Raw genomic sequence first — 17098 nt, 5'->3', positions numbered from 1 at the left:
AGGATAAACTCTGTTTCAAGTACTCACAACTGTAAACCTACTTTTGCCCCACTCTGTATTCCTAGGAATTGCTGGATCATATGGTAACTCTATGTTTACATTTACACTTTTGCAACAACCTCATAATCAGCCTTCGTCTCTATTTTCCAACCCACTATGTTGCTATCAGACTTAAGTCACTCTTCCTGAAACATTGCTTTCATCGTGTTTTCCTTTCACTAAATATCTACAATACTTTACATTAAGAAGTTCACCAACAAATCCTAATTCTTTATTCTAGCTCAACCTTACCAATAACCTAAAAATACCTTGCTTATCCAACTGTATTTTCACTTTTTTTAGAATCTAGATGTATATCCTCTGTATCTTTCAGACATGGTCCTCATTATCATCTAAATATATAATGATTATTTCCTGTGTATTTTGCTTTATGTATTTTCCCTTTATAGGGAACCATTCTTCCAACTTTCCACCTCACCGCCCCACCCAATCCTCTAATCCCCAGCTGAAGGCTTTATCTCTGTAAAACCACTCAGGGGCCCAGTGACTCTTCTTTAGTCTCCCTGGCTATAACCAATAAGAATACTTTTTGTTATCATTTGTTGCTTTTTATTTCCTGTGTGAGTATTATCAGCAAGCTAGAATGTAATGTTCTTGAGGGAAGGGACTAAAAATTCGCTCTCCCCTGACTGTCATTACACCTAGACCTTGGGGAATGGAAGGTCACTTTGGAAGTAGGATAGAGAGTGGTCTAAAATGAGAGGCTAGAGGCACGAACAGCAGTTGGAGGCTATGGTCATAGCCTGGGCATGAATGGTATGGGCGGTGGTGGTGCAAGTGGCCAGACAAGACTTGCCTTCCCCAGTTGTCAGGGATAACAGAAGGAAAACAACTGAAAATGACTGCATGGTCATTTTCAACAGACCTGCAGAATGAAAGAGGTACCATTGATCACAATGAAAAAGTTGTAAGGAGGAAGTGGTGATTCTGAGTTGGGATGCATTAAATTTAAAGAGAGGAGGAATGGGAAATGAGATGTATCCTTGTGCAGTTTTAAGGAGAAGGCAGGTGGCTAATACACAGGAGCCATCAGTAGAAATCAGAGCCTCACTCTCTGCCTTCTCTTTATTCTCACCTTCCCTTTTATCCCCCTTTCATTTCTTCCATTCTGGGTTTATTTCCTTTCACTTCTACTTCTTTGCCTCTCCTGCACCCTCCTGTCCATTATTTACCTTATCACTTTCTTTTTCTACCTTTGTCTTTCTCTATTTCTTCTTACATTCCATTTCTGTTTCACAAAGCTGCTTTGTTTCCCTAAAGCTCCTCCCTTTCATGATCTTTCCTTTTTCTTTCTATTGATTGTTTATGTATGCACGTTTGTCTTTCATAAGTCTCTTTCTACTTCCCTCTCCCCATCCAAGAACAGTCTCTCATAAGCATCTACCCTCTTTTATCTTTTCTCCTCTTCTTACCCCACCTGCCGCCTCCCAGAACACATGCACATGCGTGCTCCTCTGTGTCTAATGGTGCTCGTTTTCACCCTGTAGGAGATACAGCAGCGGCATAGTCTGGCCAACTCCATCTCCTCCTACCTAATTAAGCCTGTCCAGAGGATCACCAAGTACCAGCTGCTCCTGAAGGTACCTCCCCTTCCCTCTGTGTCACCCCCTGCCACGCGTGAGTGCCCAGGCCCAGAGAATCCCAGCTTTGTCTGAGGATGGAAAACCTTCCACCTAAAGACATTTCCTCTACCTAGAGCATTACTTCAGAGATGAGCCCATTCCTGCATTGCTGGCTCCAGACTGCATGTCCTATCCCCTGAAATTCTAGGTGCTTATTCATTGGGAGCGGGAACAGGTTGTGACTATTTTCACACCCACCCACCTCTGTACAACTTTTAGCAATTGCTACCCCAGGCACTAGCTGGTGCGTAGAGCCTCTCCTGTCCTTCCCTCCTAGGGAAGATTCCCCCTGGTGGCCCCTGCTTCTGATAGGATCAAAGAGCAAGGTCTCAGGGGCAGTGCTAGTCTGCATGGGCACTGAAGGCCAGGGCAGTACTTGCCATTGTCTTAATCTCTATGTTTGTCAAGCCTATGAGGTTTTTGAGAGGGAATAGTCCAAGATTGCATATTAAAACACAATGACACTTAAGTCTGTAGGATCTCATATATTAGAGGTCCTTCTGGAACCAACCAAGAGATTTGGATTTTTCTAGAATCTTTTCTTTAAAAGTTAAATAATGAAATTATGTAAAATAATTTTTTAGAGTAATCTAGGCTGATTCTTCTCAGAGGAGAATATACAGACAGTCTGAAAATAGGACATTTCCCCACAGAAAGCCCAGGAAATTGATATTATAGGCAATTATATAACCCCTGTCTATCTTAATTCTTAAGGTGTAAAAGTGGAGTTTTCCCTAAGTTTGAATATTTTGCTGGGTGCCCTTCACATGCAAAGGATAGCAAGAGGCATGTTATATGTAGTATAGCGCCAAAGAAAATCTTATCAAATTCAGCTCATGTTTAGAGAGGCTTGCAGAATCTCACATATTTTAGCTTCACTAAACCTGAAAACCAGTCTAGTTTCATATCTAGGTTTCCAGTCATGTTAGGGAGTGTGCCCATGGCTAGGTCCATGGGGTCTCTGGCTTAGCACTTGTGGTTCAGTGATTAGCAAGAGGGGGCAGCAGTGAGCCTGTGCCCTGAGCCTCTTACACATCTGAGTCAGACCAGGGCCCTGCACCATCCTTTCCCTTCAGCCTCCTTCTTCAAACCTCCTTCCTGTCTCCAAGAAGAGACTATGGGCTCTTGCTCCCAGGCACTCAAATCATCCAACTCTGCAGAAATGACTTAGAGAATTACAATGCAGCATCATGCCCATAACCTTTACTGAGGACTAGTGTGAGAAATAACGTGCTGGACATCTTGGCTGTTTTGGCAGAAGCACTTTTGAAAATGTCCTCTCTGTTACGGAGTTTCTTATATAAAGACTGAGAATTTCTCACAAGATCTTTGTGTGGGGCATTGGGGGTGGACGGGAACATCCCTCCTGAAAAATCGGTGTGCTTTCTACCTTTAAATCACAAGAGCTTTAGGTCTTTCCTTACCTTTGACTATCAGATAGTTAGCATTGAGTTCAACTACTTACAGTAGTTTCTCCTTAGCCCAGATCTGTGTCTAATTATCCTCCCCTTTCCTTATCCCACATAATGCTTGACCCTTCCAAATGATTTTTCTAATGCCAAACAATTTTTTAATTTATTTTTGTGTTTTTTTAAAATTTAAGTTACCTGAAGCCTTTTCAGGAACTAGGGGGCAGGTAGGTACCAGCTCACCCATCTACACTGACAGTGTATTAAATTAATTAAAATGCAGTTATAAGAGAAAGACAGCTTTTCACCTCTCCCTTTTAAGCTCATATGGCTGAGGTTCCTCGGATTAATTCTGTGACACACACACAAGGGAGGAAAGTGGAGAATGGATAGGCTGTCCTCAGTTTTGCTTTAGGCAGATGGAGGAATGGGCTCTAGCATTGAATGTTTTAGGAAGATATAACTGTGGAGAACTGAGAAAGGAAAAAATAAAGTAGTGGGAACTTGATTGCAGAGAAAAAGTAGAGTTATTGGAAAAAACACTTTAGGTCATTTTGGCCTCCTTTAAATGAGCTGATAGCAGAGTGCCTGCTGAGTAACAGAAAAATAGTTTGCTGAGCTTTAACTATAAATAAATAATATGGGATTTATTTTCTCATTAAAGTCAGTTTTATTCCAAATAAATTGATATTTAATTATGAGTATTCTCTGGGGTTCCTCACTGTAGGTGTTAAATGAAAGTAAAAACTATATATCAGCTAGAATGTTCAATATTCTCCATGTAAATCTGCTACAGCTGTCTTTTTGCAGTGTAAACTAAACGTGGAGCCTTCTCTTTATCATAAACTATTGCCAGAATCTGGGTAGAACTTACTGGCTTTGCTGACTGATTAGCAGACTTGCCAAATTGCTTTGGGGGTTAAACTAATTGGTGTATTCTGTTGTAAACTGAAGCATATTTCTTATTTCTCTCTTATGTTTCTGCCTAAAGTTCTTTTGATGATATATGAAAACAAGGGTTGAGAGGGTTAAAATTAGGAAAGCAGTGAGGAGAATCAGAGAAGTTCAGGTTGGCAGAAGGAAATGCAACTTTCTCAACAATGATACCATTATACCAACTGATACCAAGGACAAAGCTGAGAGCTGATCACTTTTACCTCACAAACATGTGCTCTGGGCAGTTCACTTCTTCTATGGACATTCATAGCTCCCTTCTTCATATGGAATGTATCCAAGATAATACAAAGGATTATATTTTCATACAAGATGCTCACTAATCAGATACCTTACCAAGTATAAAGCTTGGGTAATATAATCATGTATGGCCTAATGATATTTTGACCAGCTATAGACTGCAATATGACAGTGATCCCATAAGATTACAATGGAGCTGAACAAATTCCTATTGCCTAGTGATGTTGTAACCACCATAATGTTGCAGCATAACGTATTACTCACATGTTGTAGTGATGCTGGTATAAACAAACCTACTGTGCTACGAGTCATATAAAAAGTATAGCACACACAACTGAGAGCAGTACATAATACTTGATAATGATAACAATGAGTATTACTGGTTTATATATTTACTATACTTTTATTGTTTTAGAGTATACTCTTTCTATTTATAAAAAAATGTTTGCTATAAAACAGCATGCCATGTTACACTGGCAGCATCCTCATATACTTCGTGTTACCTCCTCTCTTGATTGCAGCATTTTTCCCTTGTGCTTGATTTAATCTCATGTTGTTTTATATAGTAACATGCTATGCAGGCTTGTAGCCCAGGAACAGTAGATTATACCAGATAGCCTGATATATAATAGGCTATTCCATCTAGGTTTCTGTAAGTATATTCTATGATGTTTGCACAATGACAAAAATCACCTAATAACACATTTCTCAGGGCGTATCCCCATTGTTAAATGGCGCACTGCTGTAATTTCCAGGATGCAAATAACCTTAAGGCAAAGGTAAAACATAAGTCCAGGACTGCCAACAGCCTCAAGTCCTTTCTTGAGGCATCAAGATGTGCTGTGGGCCCAATTAACATGCAAGATTTCTCATTGATATCTGTTGCATCATATCACCTACCTAAACAGAGCCATTGTGGTCATGAAGTCACTTTTTTCTTAAATGGTTCCATAGCTTATGTGACACTTTCCAAGGAGGCATGCCCAAAAAGTCCCAGATTTTAGGTATGTTTACCATAAGAAGTCCTGGATAGATAGGCTAGCTAGATATATTCCACCAAAATCATTCCATAGCAAGGTTCATTAGTTTAGTTGCTAGAAGGTCTGTCATTGACTTGTTTACAAGCCTTGAACTTCTTTTTTCCTCGAAGTGCCCCCTCACCCGTCCACCATTCCCTGCCTTCCCTCCCCACTAACCCAACTCCCCAATGAGACATTATGGATTGCAGATCTGTTGCTTAACTGTTTCCTTCTCGGTGTCAAAGTGAGTAAGATACGATAACCCTAATTAGAAAAATAAAAGCCAGCATTTTTCTGATATGGCCAAAGTCATTCTGAATGGTCTTTATGATTCCTAAGATAGTTGGAAATTATCTTTTCTCCATCAACCAGATACTGTATGTCTTTTATGGTGGTGGTAATGACCTAGTTTGCAATGAGGAAGTAAAAGAGAGGGCATGACCCAGAAGTCTCAGTATGGTAGAGGACATGGGGGAGACAGGCTTGGTGTGGTGGGTGGATTACTGGATTTGCATTTAAGAGACCTGGATTCAAGCCCCTGCATTACTTCCAATAAATTCCATAACCCAGGAAAAATCTTTATCCCTCTTAATAATAGTTTTCCTCATTTGACAATGAAAGAACTAGTCCAGGATCCTATCTGTTGGCCCCAGGTTAGGAATTCCTGATCCATATGATCTAAACATCTTTCATAAGTCTGAAATGCTATAAACCTATAAAGTCTGTAACCCCAGATTGTTCCCAGTATGGTGGAAGCCGGCATTTAGGCAGTGGAGGTGTGTAAATACAAGTTGTGCTAGCAGTAGGTGTAAAATGATAAATGAATGCTGAGCATTGCTTGCACACCTTTGTCTTCTCTTTGTGATTCTACAGCATTGTACCTCTGTCCATGTATTTTACGAGGGGTAGGTATCCCCCTCTCCAGGAGGGCAGTCAAATGACAGAGAACACCCTAGTTGCTGGCTTATAGTGTCAGCCATTTGGGAGTTGGGTTGAATTGAGTTAGTTTGGATGAGCTGAGCTGAGAAAGCTAAGTTGGGGGAAAAATTGCAGTTGACTTCTTTTGAGATAATCCCATCCCACCCCACCCCACTTTCCTTGTAGTTTAGAGGGAACCATTATAGAGAATGAAGCTGGTGTGTAATTGCCCGATGGGTTAGGTGGTGGGAGGGTAGGGAAGCTGGGGGAAATGGCTCTAATTGTGTCTGGACTTTTTTCCCAGGAACTTTTAACATGCTGTGAAGAAGGGAAGGGGGAGCTCAAGGATGGCCTGGAGGTGATGCTCAGTGTCCCAAAGAAAGCCAATGATGCCATGCATGTCAGCATGCTGGAAGGTAGCTGTCCTCTCAGCCTCGCTGGGGGAGCCTCCTCCTTTCTTAAGACCAGAGAGCTTGTATCATGGAGGGAAGTAGCATGAAGTCAGGCAAGGGGCAAGGCTGGAAGAGAGGAGACATGGCAAGTTGTTACATTGGTCTTTGGGCGATGTGAAAGGAGGTGCATAAGGTCTGGCTCAGCTAACACCACCTCCAGGTATGACCTGGCTTAACCCATTTCAGTATGTGGACATCTTGCTGCCTGTGAGGTGGTCTAGGAAAGGCCATCATCTTTACTACAAGTATACTGCAACCCTGACCCGCAGCAGTCCTGTTCATCTGCAAAGCACTTGCATTGCATTTGTCAGCAGAATAAGTCGAAATCCTGCGCGTGAGAGCGCGCACACACACACACACACACACACACACACACACACCATCTTCAGCCTTAGTCCCTTCTTTTCTATTGTAATAAAATAAAAATACCCTGCAGTTTACCATTATAACCATTTTTAAGTATACAGTTCAGTGGCATTAAGTATATTCACATTGGTGTACAGTTGTCCTTATGCCATTCCTAGCAGGTAAGATAAGTCCAACCAGGTAAACCTGATAGGACTTCACCAAAGTACATTCAGTTCACTGGAATCATGTCTTGTCTTGGGACCCAGAAACCTGGTACAGTGAGACTCCAATCAAGTGTTTTTAACACTGCAAAAAGAAATGAGCAGAGCAAACATATTGGGGTGGAAGTTCTTAATGAGTTTACTTATCCCAGTCAGGGCTTGCAAACGGGTGTTGTGGGAGATAAGTGTACTTTGTTGTAAATATGTAAATCTGTGAGCTGTTATTTCTCATATGATAGCTGGTGCTCTTTCTCCCCCACCACTCCACCCCCCATCTAAAAAACTTTAATCTGGTCTCAATACTTCTAGGTCACCTTTAGCAAGAAAGCCCTAATTCTACATGCAAAGGAGCCCTGCTTACCTTCTCCAGGCTAAGCACTAACCATTTGAATATTTTCCTTTGTCACAATTTCCCCACCCCTTTCTGTTCTGTTTGCACCTACACCCATCCCTGGGTGTACCCTTCTCCTCTGGCCTTACCCTGACCTTATTCAGGATCTGGCTACTCTAGGTATGGTCTGTGGACCAGCAGCAGAAATACTTATGAGCTTATCAGAAGTGCAAATTCATGGGCTGCACCCCACATCTACTGAATCCCACTCTCTTGGGAGGTGAGTGGTGGTCAGCAATCTGTGATCTCACAAGCCCTCTGGGTGATTCATATGCACAGTAAAGTTTCAGAACCTCTGCTAAAGATTTAAAGGGGTATAAATATAAACTCTTAAAGGTTTATGCATCACACAATATAAGAACAATCAAAGGCAATAGTCCTAGGAATGGAATATGAGAAATAGAGCCACAACAAATAAAGTGGAGTCAAGGGCATTCAATCCATTAGTGTTTGTCCTCAGACCCATGCTGAGCTTGGAGTCAGGGGTGCTAGGGAACTGTGGGGTTCGCCCTTGAAGAAGGTCCCAGGCTGACAGTGGAGCTGTGGGGAGGTTGCCTAGCACCTTTGCAGGAGATTCTAATAGTACTGGTTATGGGTGGGAGAGCTGGTGCCGGTAGATGGATCTGATTGTAGCTCTGAAAAGCTGTTTGCTCAAGTGCTCGGGAGTCTCAGGAGCCAGCTGAGAGAGAACACACTGTGGGAGCCGAGGGCCCACAGTTAGGGAAGCCTTTCTCCAAGAGGGGAGTGGAACATGGCCCCCTGAATGTGGCCCTAGAGAAACTCCACAGGGTGGAAATGGGTGTTTTTCAGGGTTCGACGAGAACCTGGATGTGCAGGGGGAGCTGATTCTCCAGGATGCCTTTCAAGTATGGGACCCGAAGTCGCTGATCCGAAAGGGGCGGGAGCGGCACTTATTCCTCTTTGAGATCTCCTTGGTTTTTAGCAAGGAGATCAAAGATTCTTCAGGACACACGAAATATGTTTACAAGAACAAGCTACTGGTAGGTGGGATAGGTGGGGTAAGACAAGACTCCCTATTTTCATAGAGCCCTTGGGCAGAAAGGGACCTTGAACACTCAGCTCATCTCTCCCCCTTCACCCCACCAAAGCCATCTTGGAGAAATGAAAATGCCTTCTATTTGGAAAGCTCCCCACTCAACTCCCACTTCTGCATTTTAGAGTTCACAGTTTTTCTTCCTCTTTGCTTTTAGCACCACCTTCTTCACCTTCCCTCCCTGCTATCTGCTAATCAGGCACCAGCCTATAGGTCCTTTCATCCTGGGTAGATGAACAAACTATCCAGTCTATTTGTTTGATTGACAGAAGCCCCTTCCTCGGTCCTCTCCTCTTTGTTGCCTTTCCCTTCCCACCCCAGCCCTAAGTTTCCCCACTGCCCTCCCCTTCCCCGCCTCTCACAGGCATTTCCTGTCTACAGACCTCAGAGCTGGGTGTGACCGAGCACGTAGAGGGGGATCCCTGCAAATTTGCCTTGTGGTCTGGGCGCACCCCATCCTCAGACAATAAAACCGTGCTGAAAGTAAGTACTGCTGTCTGCTGGGCACAAGACCAGGGTTGGGGGTAGAGGGATGTGGTCACCTTACACCTAAAAGCTGGGGCCAGGAGACTCCACAGAGCCACTGAACCTGTTTTGGGAAGGGCAGCATCACATGGGCATTGAGAAGCAAATTCTGTCATGAAAGTAGACTCAACATCTCAAAGAGAAGTGGTCTTCTAAGTCCATGCACTTGTGTGAGCATAGAGTGAAGAAGGCAGGACATGGCCTACTGGGCTTCCTCAACAAGGCCTACTCAAAGATGTTCTGTCCCTATGTCCCCTTCAAGTGCCAAGGACAACAGTTGACCCTTTGACAAAAAGTACCTTGATTTGCTCCATATTAATTCAACATTTTTTCCTGAACACTTTGTACATATAAGGTATTCTGTTCAGTGCTATGGAGGACAGTTTTGTGTAAGTTATGGACCCCACCTTCTGAGAACTTAAATTCTAGAAGCTCTGGTAAGTTATACTAGCATGGGAACTATGCTGACTGAGAGGGATGTAAAGAAAGGGCCTTTCACCAGGTGATGGCCTTAAGAAGTCCTTTCAGCTCTGCAGGGCACATGCAGCCTGGGAACTGAGTCTGTGCTTGCTGTAATGTTAGTCTCACTGAGAAGGGATCCTGCCGATGCAGCACCTGCCAGTTATTTGCTTATCAGGGAAGTGCCCATCGCTGAATTGCCAGCATAGCTGTTACCTGTCGTGAGACAGAATTACCTGAAAAAAGTTCCACAAAGACAAATGATATTTATGGAATGGGAGTGATGCCTCCAATAAGGGGGTTTATCAAGCCAAACCTGGTCAGCACAGCCTATGCAGCCATACTGGGTGGTGAACATCCTGAGCTTTATCCATGCCAGTTGGTTATTAGCTGCTGCCTTCAAATGCCCCTTTGCTTTGCTGCCCCTCCCAGTGCTCCCCAGTCGACCCCAGAATCTAGTAACTGAAGCATTTATCCCTGACCTCAGGGGGACCTCCAGATACTGCTCCAACCCCAGGGCAGAGATCAGTATTGGTCAATACCTTACAGGTTATTAAATACTTTTAAATCACCCCTGTACAAGTCTACATTGCATTTGAGGTCATAGCCCTGCTCTAGGAGTTAGAGAAGTGTGTCCTTGCAATTGGAGAGTCCTAAGCACATAGACTAAGAAATGAGCTCCTCAGATATGTGATATCTTAAAAATAATGGGCGAAGCCTGTGAGAGGAGGGTTGAGAACTGTTTTGGCAGGATGAAGGGAGATGGGGTCCTGACTCTTCCTCCCTATGGCACTCCAGGCCTCCAACATAGAAACCAAGCAGGAGTGGATCAAGAATATACGTGAGGTGATTCAAGAAAGGATCATTCACCTGAAAGGAGCTTTAAAGGAGCCAATTCAGCTCCCCAAAACACCAGCCAAACAGAGGAACAATAGTAAGAGGTAACCAGCGTCTCCTCCCAGTACTGCCTCACATGCTTCTGGGAACGGGAGAGGGGTGAACCTTTGCTTCCACAGGGGCGGTGTGCTCTGCAGGCGGTACCCCTCTCCATGAAGCCCTACTGAGTGCTGCTAAGATGAATTATCTCCTCTTTAAGTATCTTACCAGTTACTGTCAATTCAATCCAACAGGGCTTTATTGAGCACCTCTTATTTGACACACACTCTACAAGGTGCTACAAGAAGATACAAAGGAAGTGTAAGATGAGTCCATTCCCTCAAGAACCACCTAAGAGTCATGTTTCACATATAAAATAGAGAGACAAAGAAACCAGTACCCGTAGAGCAGTGGGGAAGTCTTTAAGAAGGAGGAGGGCAATGGGTGGGGAGCTCTCTGGGCTTGTCCTGTCACCCATGGGGGCTGGTCTGATGGGGGCGGGGGGCGGTTTATGATTGCAGCGCTTACTGTCACAGCCCCAGAGTCCTCCGAGAAAAGCAATGTGATCGGGCAGCAGAGGGCTTATATTTTGTATCTTCATTTATCTGGGCCATTCTGAATCCCAGTTTCCCTTAGGCCAATGGATGACTTCTTAATCTTAAATATCTCTTTCTCAAATCTCCATGTGACAGTCACATACAATGACTCTTGGAGGGCCCTTCAAAAGAAGGCATACAAAAATTTCATGTCAATTTTGAAAAAAAAACAAAGCAAAAACCAGAGATCTGGTGGTGATGGTTATTTGTGGTAACAGGCTCCCCTCTCCTCTCCTATTCATGAATGGAATAAACCCAGAAGATTTATTGGACCTTGTGGCCCTCCAACCTGAATGTCCTGGTTGAAGCACCACTGCAGGGCCTGGGGAGTAGTGGCACTGGTCCAGAGGGAGATGGTAGCCAAAAGGAGGGTGTGACTAAGCTAGAGAGAGATACCTCCACAGGACAAAAACTCCAAGACCTGCATGGCCAGGATATGGTCACCTCTCTGTGCTGAAAGGACAAATTATGGCTGTATTGGGGAAAGGGTTATTTTGATTTCAGTTACCTATGTCCAGAGTCCAGGTAAGAGTTAGACTTAAACACTAGAGACAGACCCGATTGCAGGAAAGCCCTACTTTAATAAGAAGATAGAATGGAAATGGTCATAAAAAGCTGAATGTCCAGGATGATGGTGGGAATGGATATTTAGGTAAGGTTAGCTAGGGTTACTTTGAAAAAGAGCCCCTTTCTCCTAGAATAGGAGAGTTTGAGCATCTCTAGAACATGGAGTGAGCATATTTTGGAAATGCCTCCCACGTCATTGTTCCGTGATGAGACAATGAGAAACCTCAGCACACTCTGCAGAGAATCACCAGGCAATCTGTAATTTCATTTGCTTGGCCTCCTGCATATTGGGACAGAGTTTATGGAGGATTGAATTGGCTTGGGGAATACTACCCACGCCGCTGGATGGGCTCCCTACCTCCCCCAGACGGGTTTTATCTGGAGGGCCCAGAAGGTCCTGCAATGGGCCAGAATCGTGGGAAGCAGAAAGTACAGCCAATTATCTGCAAGAGGGGGAACAGAGACCCAGATACCTACAACAACAGATGATCTGAAAGTTCTTTATTTTTGGTTTTGAAATGCATCACATGATTTTTTACAGCAGGTTTTCCTTCCTACAAATGTATGGCTTATGTTATTAAAATAAGTTGGCATTTTCCAAGCCCTCAATGCAGGGTAAAAGAGCAGTAGACTTAGAAATATTCTGGGTGGAAGAAAACACTTTTTTGACTAGTAGACACTTCATATATACACATGTGCATCACATGTGTGCCCACATGCACACACATGTCCACATACACTCACAATTGTCATTGTTCAGACTCTGTGACACAGCTTCAGTATATGGGTGTTTTGCCCATGTGGTAACATTTTCAGACAGCGAGTTCTCCTTCCCCTTAATGCCCTAACTTCTCTGTAAGCATCATCAGGGGTGTGACTCTCGTAAAAGCCTCATGGAAAGAGCTGTCCTTCCCTCTGCTAATTTATCCAACCTCTGGCCCACATCTCCTCCAGTTTTTTCCTGACACAAACCATTTAGCCTTCACCAGTTCCCAGGCACTTAAACCCCCTTGACCCTGGCTGTGAGTTCAGTGCAGGATTGGGACACATTTCTAAAGTTGGAGAGATAAAACAGCATGTGGGACATGTGGGACTATATGGTCCAGGGGCTAGGAAGGGGTCCAAAGGTCAGGGTGCACTTGGGAGACTGTCTTATCAGACACCAAGGAGCACAGCTACGGTGGGATCTGTCACTGTTCTCCTATCTTTGAGAAGATGCCTTAGCCTTCTGTGTTCAAGAGAAGTCATCACAAATAAGCACAAAGTCAATGACACCCTTCAAAATGAAGGCAGTGAACAACTCCTCCATGCTCAGGAGTTGAGGGTCCAATATCAGGAACTTCGCAAAAATAGTCTTCCCTGGAGAAAATATCCCACTCCAGCTTCTGCAGCAGACAAAACCCGGGTCAAAAAAAAATTGGTTCTGTTTTCTTTATAGGCCAGCTATAAATCAAACCATGTCCTGTTACAGGATGCAGAAAAACTGACCCAGTCAGATGGTTAGAAACATAGGTCTAAGTGGGATAGACCTCTTCCTACTGCCTATTATGGTCCCATTCCCAGTAAAAAAAATGCACCTTCTGCACCATGGGCCAGAGGAGTATGGAGAAAGATTCATTTTGTGTTCCATTATCAACAGCGTGATTATGTGTTTAGTAAGTACAAGAGGTTACATCATTGAAAAGCACACAGGGCAGCTCCGTTAGTGGGATAATTTTAGACAAATCCCTGCTAGAAATTTCTGAGGCTCTGCTCTGCCAGCCCAGCTGGAAATCCTGTGTGCTCTAAACCCACAGTGGTTCCCCCTACCCCCACCCCTGTTCTTCTTTTCTCTTCATCCTGCAGGGACGGAGTGGAGGATGTTGACAGCCAGGGGGATGGGAGCAGCCAGCCAGATACCATCTCCATCGCCTCTAGGACCTCTCAGAACACAGTGGACAGTGACAAGGTAGGACCATGCCCCAACCTTCCTTCCTGTAAGACTTCTTGTTGGCTTAGCCACCCCTGAAGGGTAACCCCAAAGAAATCTCTCCGATTATGGAGCCTGACCTCAGGAGCCGGATGTCTCTTTGTAGGGCTGAAGGAGGTATGTCACATGTGGAGATCTTGTCTGAGGGGACAGAGATTGGGGTGGTCAGCCAGATCTCTCAGGTTGTGAGAGTTCAACAGAAGGGGCGAGGGTAAAAAGTGAGTCTCTAAACCTCCTCCACTGCTGAGATGCCCCACCTTTGCTGCTTGGGCTGCTCTGCCTTCTGAGAGGCTGGAACTCAGGGAGCTGAGGCTGGGATAGTTTCCTGAGACCTTAGTGGCTGTGACTGGCTCATATTTAGATTGATTTGAATGGACTCATCTGAAAGTTAGACAGACCAAAACCAATAATTTGGGAAATGGCCACAGAGATGCGGGGCGGTGGGAGCCTCCTATCCAAAGGGGGTCCCATGGGAATGATGCCACCTTCCCCGGGCCACATGCTGGGGCTCAGTTCCTGAGAGGCAGAGGACCAGGAGGTGGTGTGTGAAGCAGGACGTAGGGATGTAGTAGTCTTGTGAGAAAGCCTGGTCACTTACTCTCTTACATTTTGGAGGAAATAAACAAAAGTAGGTAGCTCTCATGGGAAGTGGACGAAAGGAGACTGTAGCCAAGACTCAGTGCATTTGCTCAAGCAAGGGCAAGAATTCAGCTGTCTGAATCTGCAGCAGGGACACGCAAGGTTTTTCTCCGACCCTACTCTCCTTTGCCTCCTTCAGGGTCGGAGGAGTATGAGATGAACTTTTGCTGCATATTAGTGATTCTATTAAGGAAGGTATGGATTTGCAAAGACTGGCTGGCCCTAGTTTGTCTAGACCTAGTATTTTTGGTTAGTCCTTCAGCCTTAGGAGGCAGGCTATGTCCCTGCTTCATTTTAGTGTTGTGTTTTTTAAAGATGATCTGCATTCATTAGGAATTTTCCTAATTTTTTTTCTTAGTGAGGAAAAAATAAAAGACTATGTCCCCAATCCTCCTAAGATCATGGTGCTAAACCACACTCTATACTAGTGTTGAAGGACATTCAAGGTCATCCTATCTGACACCCTGTCTTCAAGTTAGGAAGCCATTTTGACTATCAGAGTGAATGGAAAATTGTTTTTTACCACTTATAAACACATACAAAGAAAACTATTTCTGTACTTTCCTTTCTCCTCTGATGTATTGTTTAGAAATACAGCCTAGAATATCCTGTGAGTGAAAGTGTTTCTTTTTAAAATAGTCAGTGGGTGGTGAGTGAAGTGCAGTATTTCCCATGTTCAGACATTGCCTGTTAGTTTCACAGTCCAGGGAATTCATCCCTTCCCGCTGCTGCTCTCTCCTCCCCACAGCCCAGACTTACACAGACCCCTTGGTAGAGCTATTTGTCTTAGGAAGCTGTTGGCTTCAGCCATGCCTTGTCTTCTGGCGAGGTAAGTGAGGCTAAATGAGAATACCTCTGACAGCAGGCACTCCATTGTTTATGAAGAAATCTGGCGCCTACACATTTTTCTGTTAAGTCAGGAAACTGAGGCCCAGAAAAATGGAGTGACTTGCCCAAGAAAATTCTGTTAGTGAAAAAGCAGAAACTAGAACCCAGATCTTCCTGATTCACTGTTTTTTCCCCTCACTCTAAAAGTCAAAGCATTCCCCATGCTAAGATTATCTCAGCTGTTCAATCTTGCTGCACATCCTACAAAACCAATGGTCACATATTCGTGAAAAAGCACCCACCATGTGCCAAGCTCTGTGCTGGATTTTGTAAAGAGATGTGGACTATTTGTTGAGTGTGAATCCTTATTTGTGCAATTTTCGTGTTATGTGTGTCTCTCTAGACAGGCTGTTAGGCCCTGATGAGAGCATCATTTATGTCTGTCTGTTTCACTGCTGTACCCCTGGCACAGGGCACACACAGTTGATCTGGAAATACAGAAGTGATTAACAGAGGGGACATAGTCCCTGATCTCAGGGAACTCCAGCATTAAAAGGCAGCTTAAGCAGGTGTTGTATTTTTAAATATGCTAAAGTAGCCTAGAAATTTCTTTACCTACAAACAGAAAGCTTTAGTCAGCTGGAGAACCTGGCCTGTTAAGAACATCACCCCCAAGTACCTTCTCAAACCTTGGGAAATATGGGCAGCAGGTTGGGAGATGAGAGATTCTGTGCTCTGTGCACGAAACCTGGAAAACTGTTTAGAAAGTCACACTTTCATAATAAAATAGACTGCCTGTCTGTGACCATGCACTGCAATTTAGAATGTTCTTACTTTTCTAACACAGAAGAGTGATAACAAAACAGCCACATGTCCTTGATCTGCACTCCCCTGCATCAGCGACACCATTAATTGGTATCTTTAAATTCTCCCCTAGCTAGACCAGAAGACCAGGAAACTGGTCTCCATTGGTTTCCAAGCGGTCTGGTAAACAGACCCTGAAGAAGAGAAAGATAACAAAGTGGACTGATCTGGGTAAACTGAACCATATTCAACAGAAGGGCAAACTAGGATGGCTGTGGGAAGGGGACGGGGCAGAGGCACCTCTCAGGGGTCAGGGTCCTTTCACGGTGGGTTTCTAGGAAAGGCCCCAGTCTTTCTCTTCTAACCCAGAAGAATGAGAATAGCAGCACTACTGGGCTGGTTAGATGAGGAAAACGTAATCGTTACAAGGGCCATGGCAGGCCAGTTTGAGTGGCTGTGGGGCCGTGGGGCACCTCTCTAATCACCCTGCATGTACTGTGTGCTGTGGTGGGGAGCAAGGACATTGGACACACCTGGGTTCAAACCCCGCTCTGGCACTTACTATCTGTGTCATGTTGCGTGAATTACTGCACCTTAATTTCCCTCTCTGCAAAACAAAGATAATGCCCATCTCACTGAGGCACTGGGAAGATTAGGTAAAATACATTTACTTGGCACCTGTTAGACATTCAGTAAAGGTTTATTTCCCACCCTTACTAAAGGAGAAATGAAAGTTTAGATACCACGAATAACGGTGCCCAATTATTTAGCAGACTGTGAGGACCTTTGAAAGTTCTTGAGTAGAGTTCTGTCTTCTGGGTTCATCCTAACCAATTAATTGTCAGCAGGTTCTTTTCCATCTTAGACCTAAAGAGATGTAGCTTCAATTTACCTGTCTAAAAACGGAGTAGCCCTTACTCCTCTTTTCATTTGCTAGCCTTTAGAATCTAAGGCTTAGATATTTGTGCTTGCATGGGCTCATGGGTTAATTTTTTTTATTATTTAATGGGTTAAATCTATTACTTTCAGATATTCATTTTAATCCTCAAATTGTACCTACCACTTTTGGCCAATGGTAACATGTAAAGCTTTATATATGTGAAGACAGTTGTCTTTAATCTTCTCCGTTTAGATTGGAAGTCCTCAG

At 44.0% G+C, this 17098-nt stretch overlaps 1 protein-coding gene across 3 annotated transcripts in view; it reads left to right on the top strand.

The window, feature by feature from the left end:
• The window catches only part of KALRN (kalirin RhoGEF kinase), a 721333-nt gene that overhangs the window by 492306 nt on the left and 211929 nt on the right, over positions 1-17098 (top strand). For all 3 annotated transcript variants that reach the window (XM_054575198.1, XM_054575190.1, XM_054575189.1), the window contains exons 28-33: positions 1548-1640; positions 6527-6638; positions 8445-8635; positions 9070-9171; positions 10471-10613; positions 13557-13659. In XM_054575198.1, the coding sequence (XP_054431173.1) occupies positions 1548-1640; positions 6527-6638; positions 8445-8635; positions 9070-9171; positions 10471-10613; positions 13557-13659 (744 nt within the window). The remainder of the gene's footprint in view (positions 1-1547; positions 1641-6526; positions 6639-8444; positions 8636-9069; positions 9172-10470; positions 10614-13556; positions 13660-17098) is intronic.

This window comes from Pteronotus mesoamericanus, unplaced genomic scaffold (assembly GCF_021234165.1).
Source record: "Pteronotus mesoamericanus isolate MK-2021 breed Mesoamerican mustached bat unplaced genomic scaffold, CSHL_Meso_final contig_27, whole genome shotgun sequence".
NCBI lineage: Eukaryota > Metazoa > Chordata > Mammalia > Chiroptera > Mormoopidae > Pteronotus > Pteronotus mesoamericanus.
Note: the sequence above shows the minus strand (reverse complement) of the source record. Positions and strands in the feature narration are given on the sequence as shown.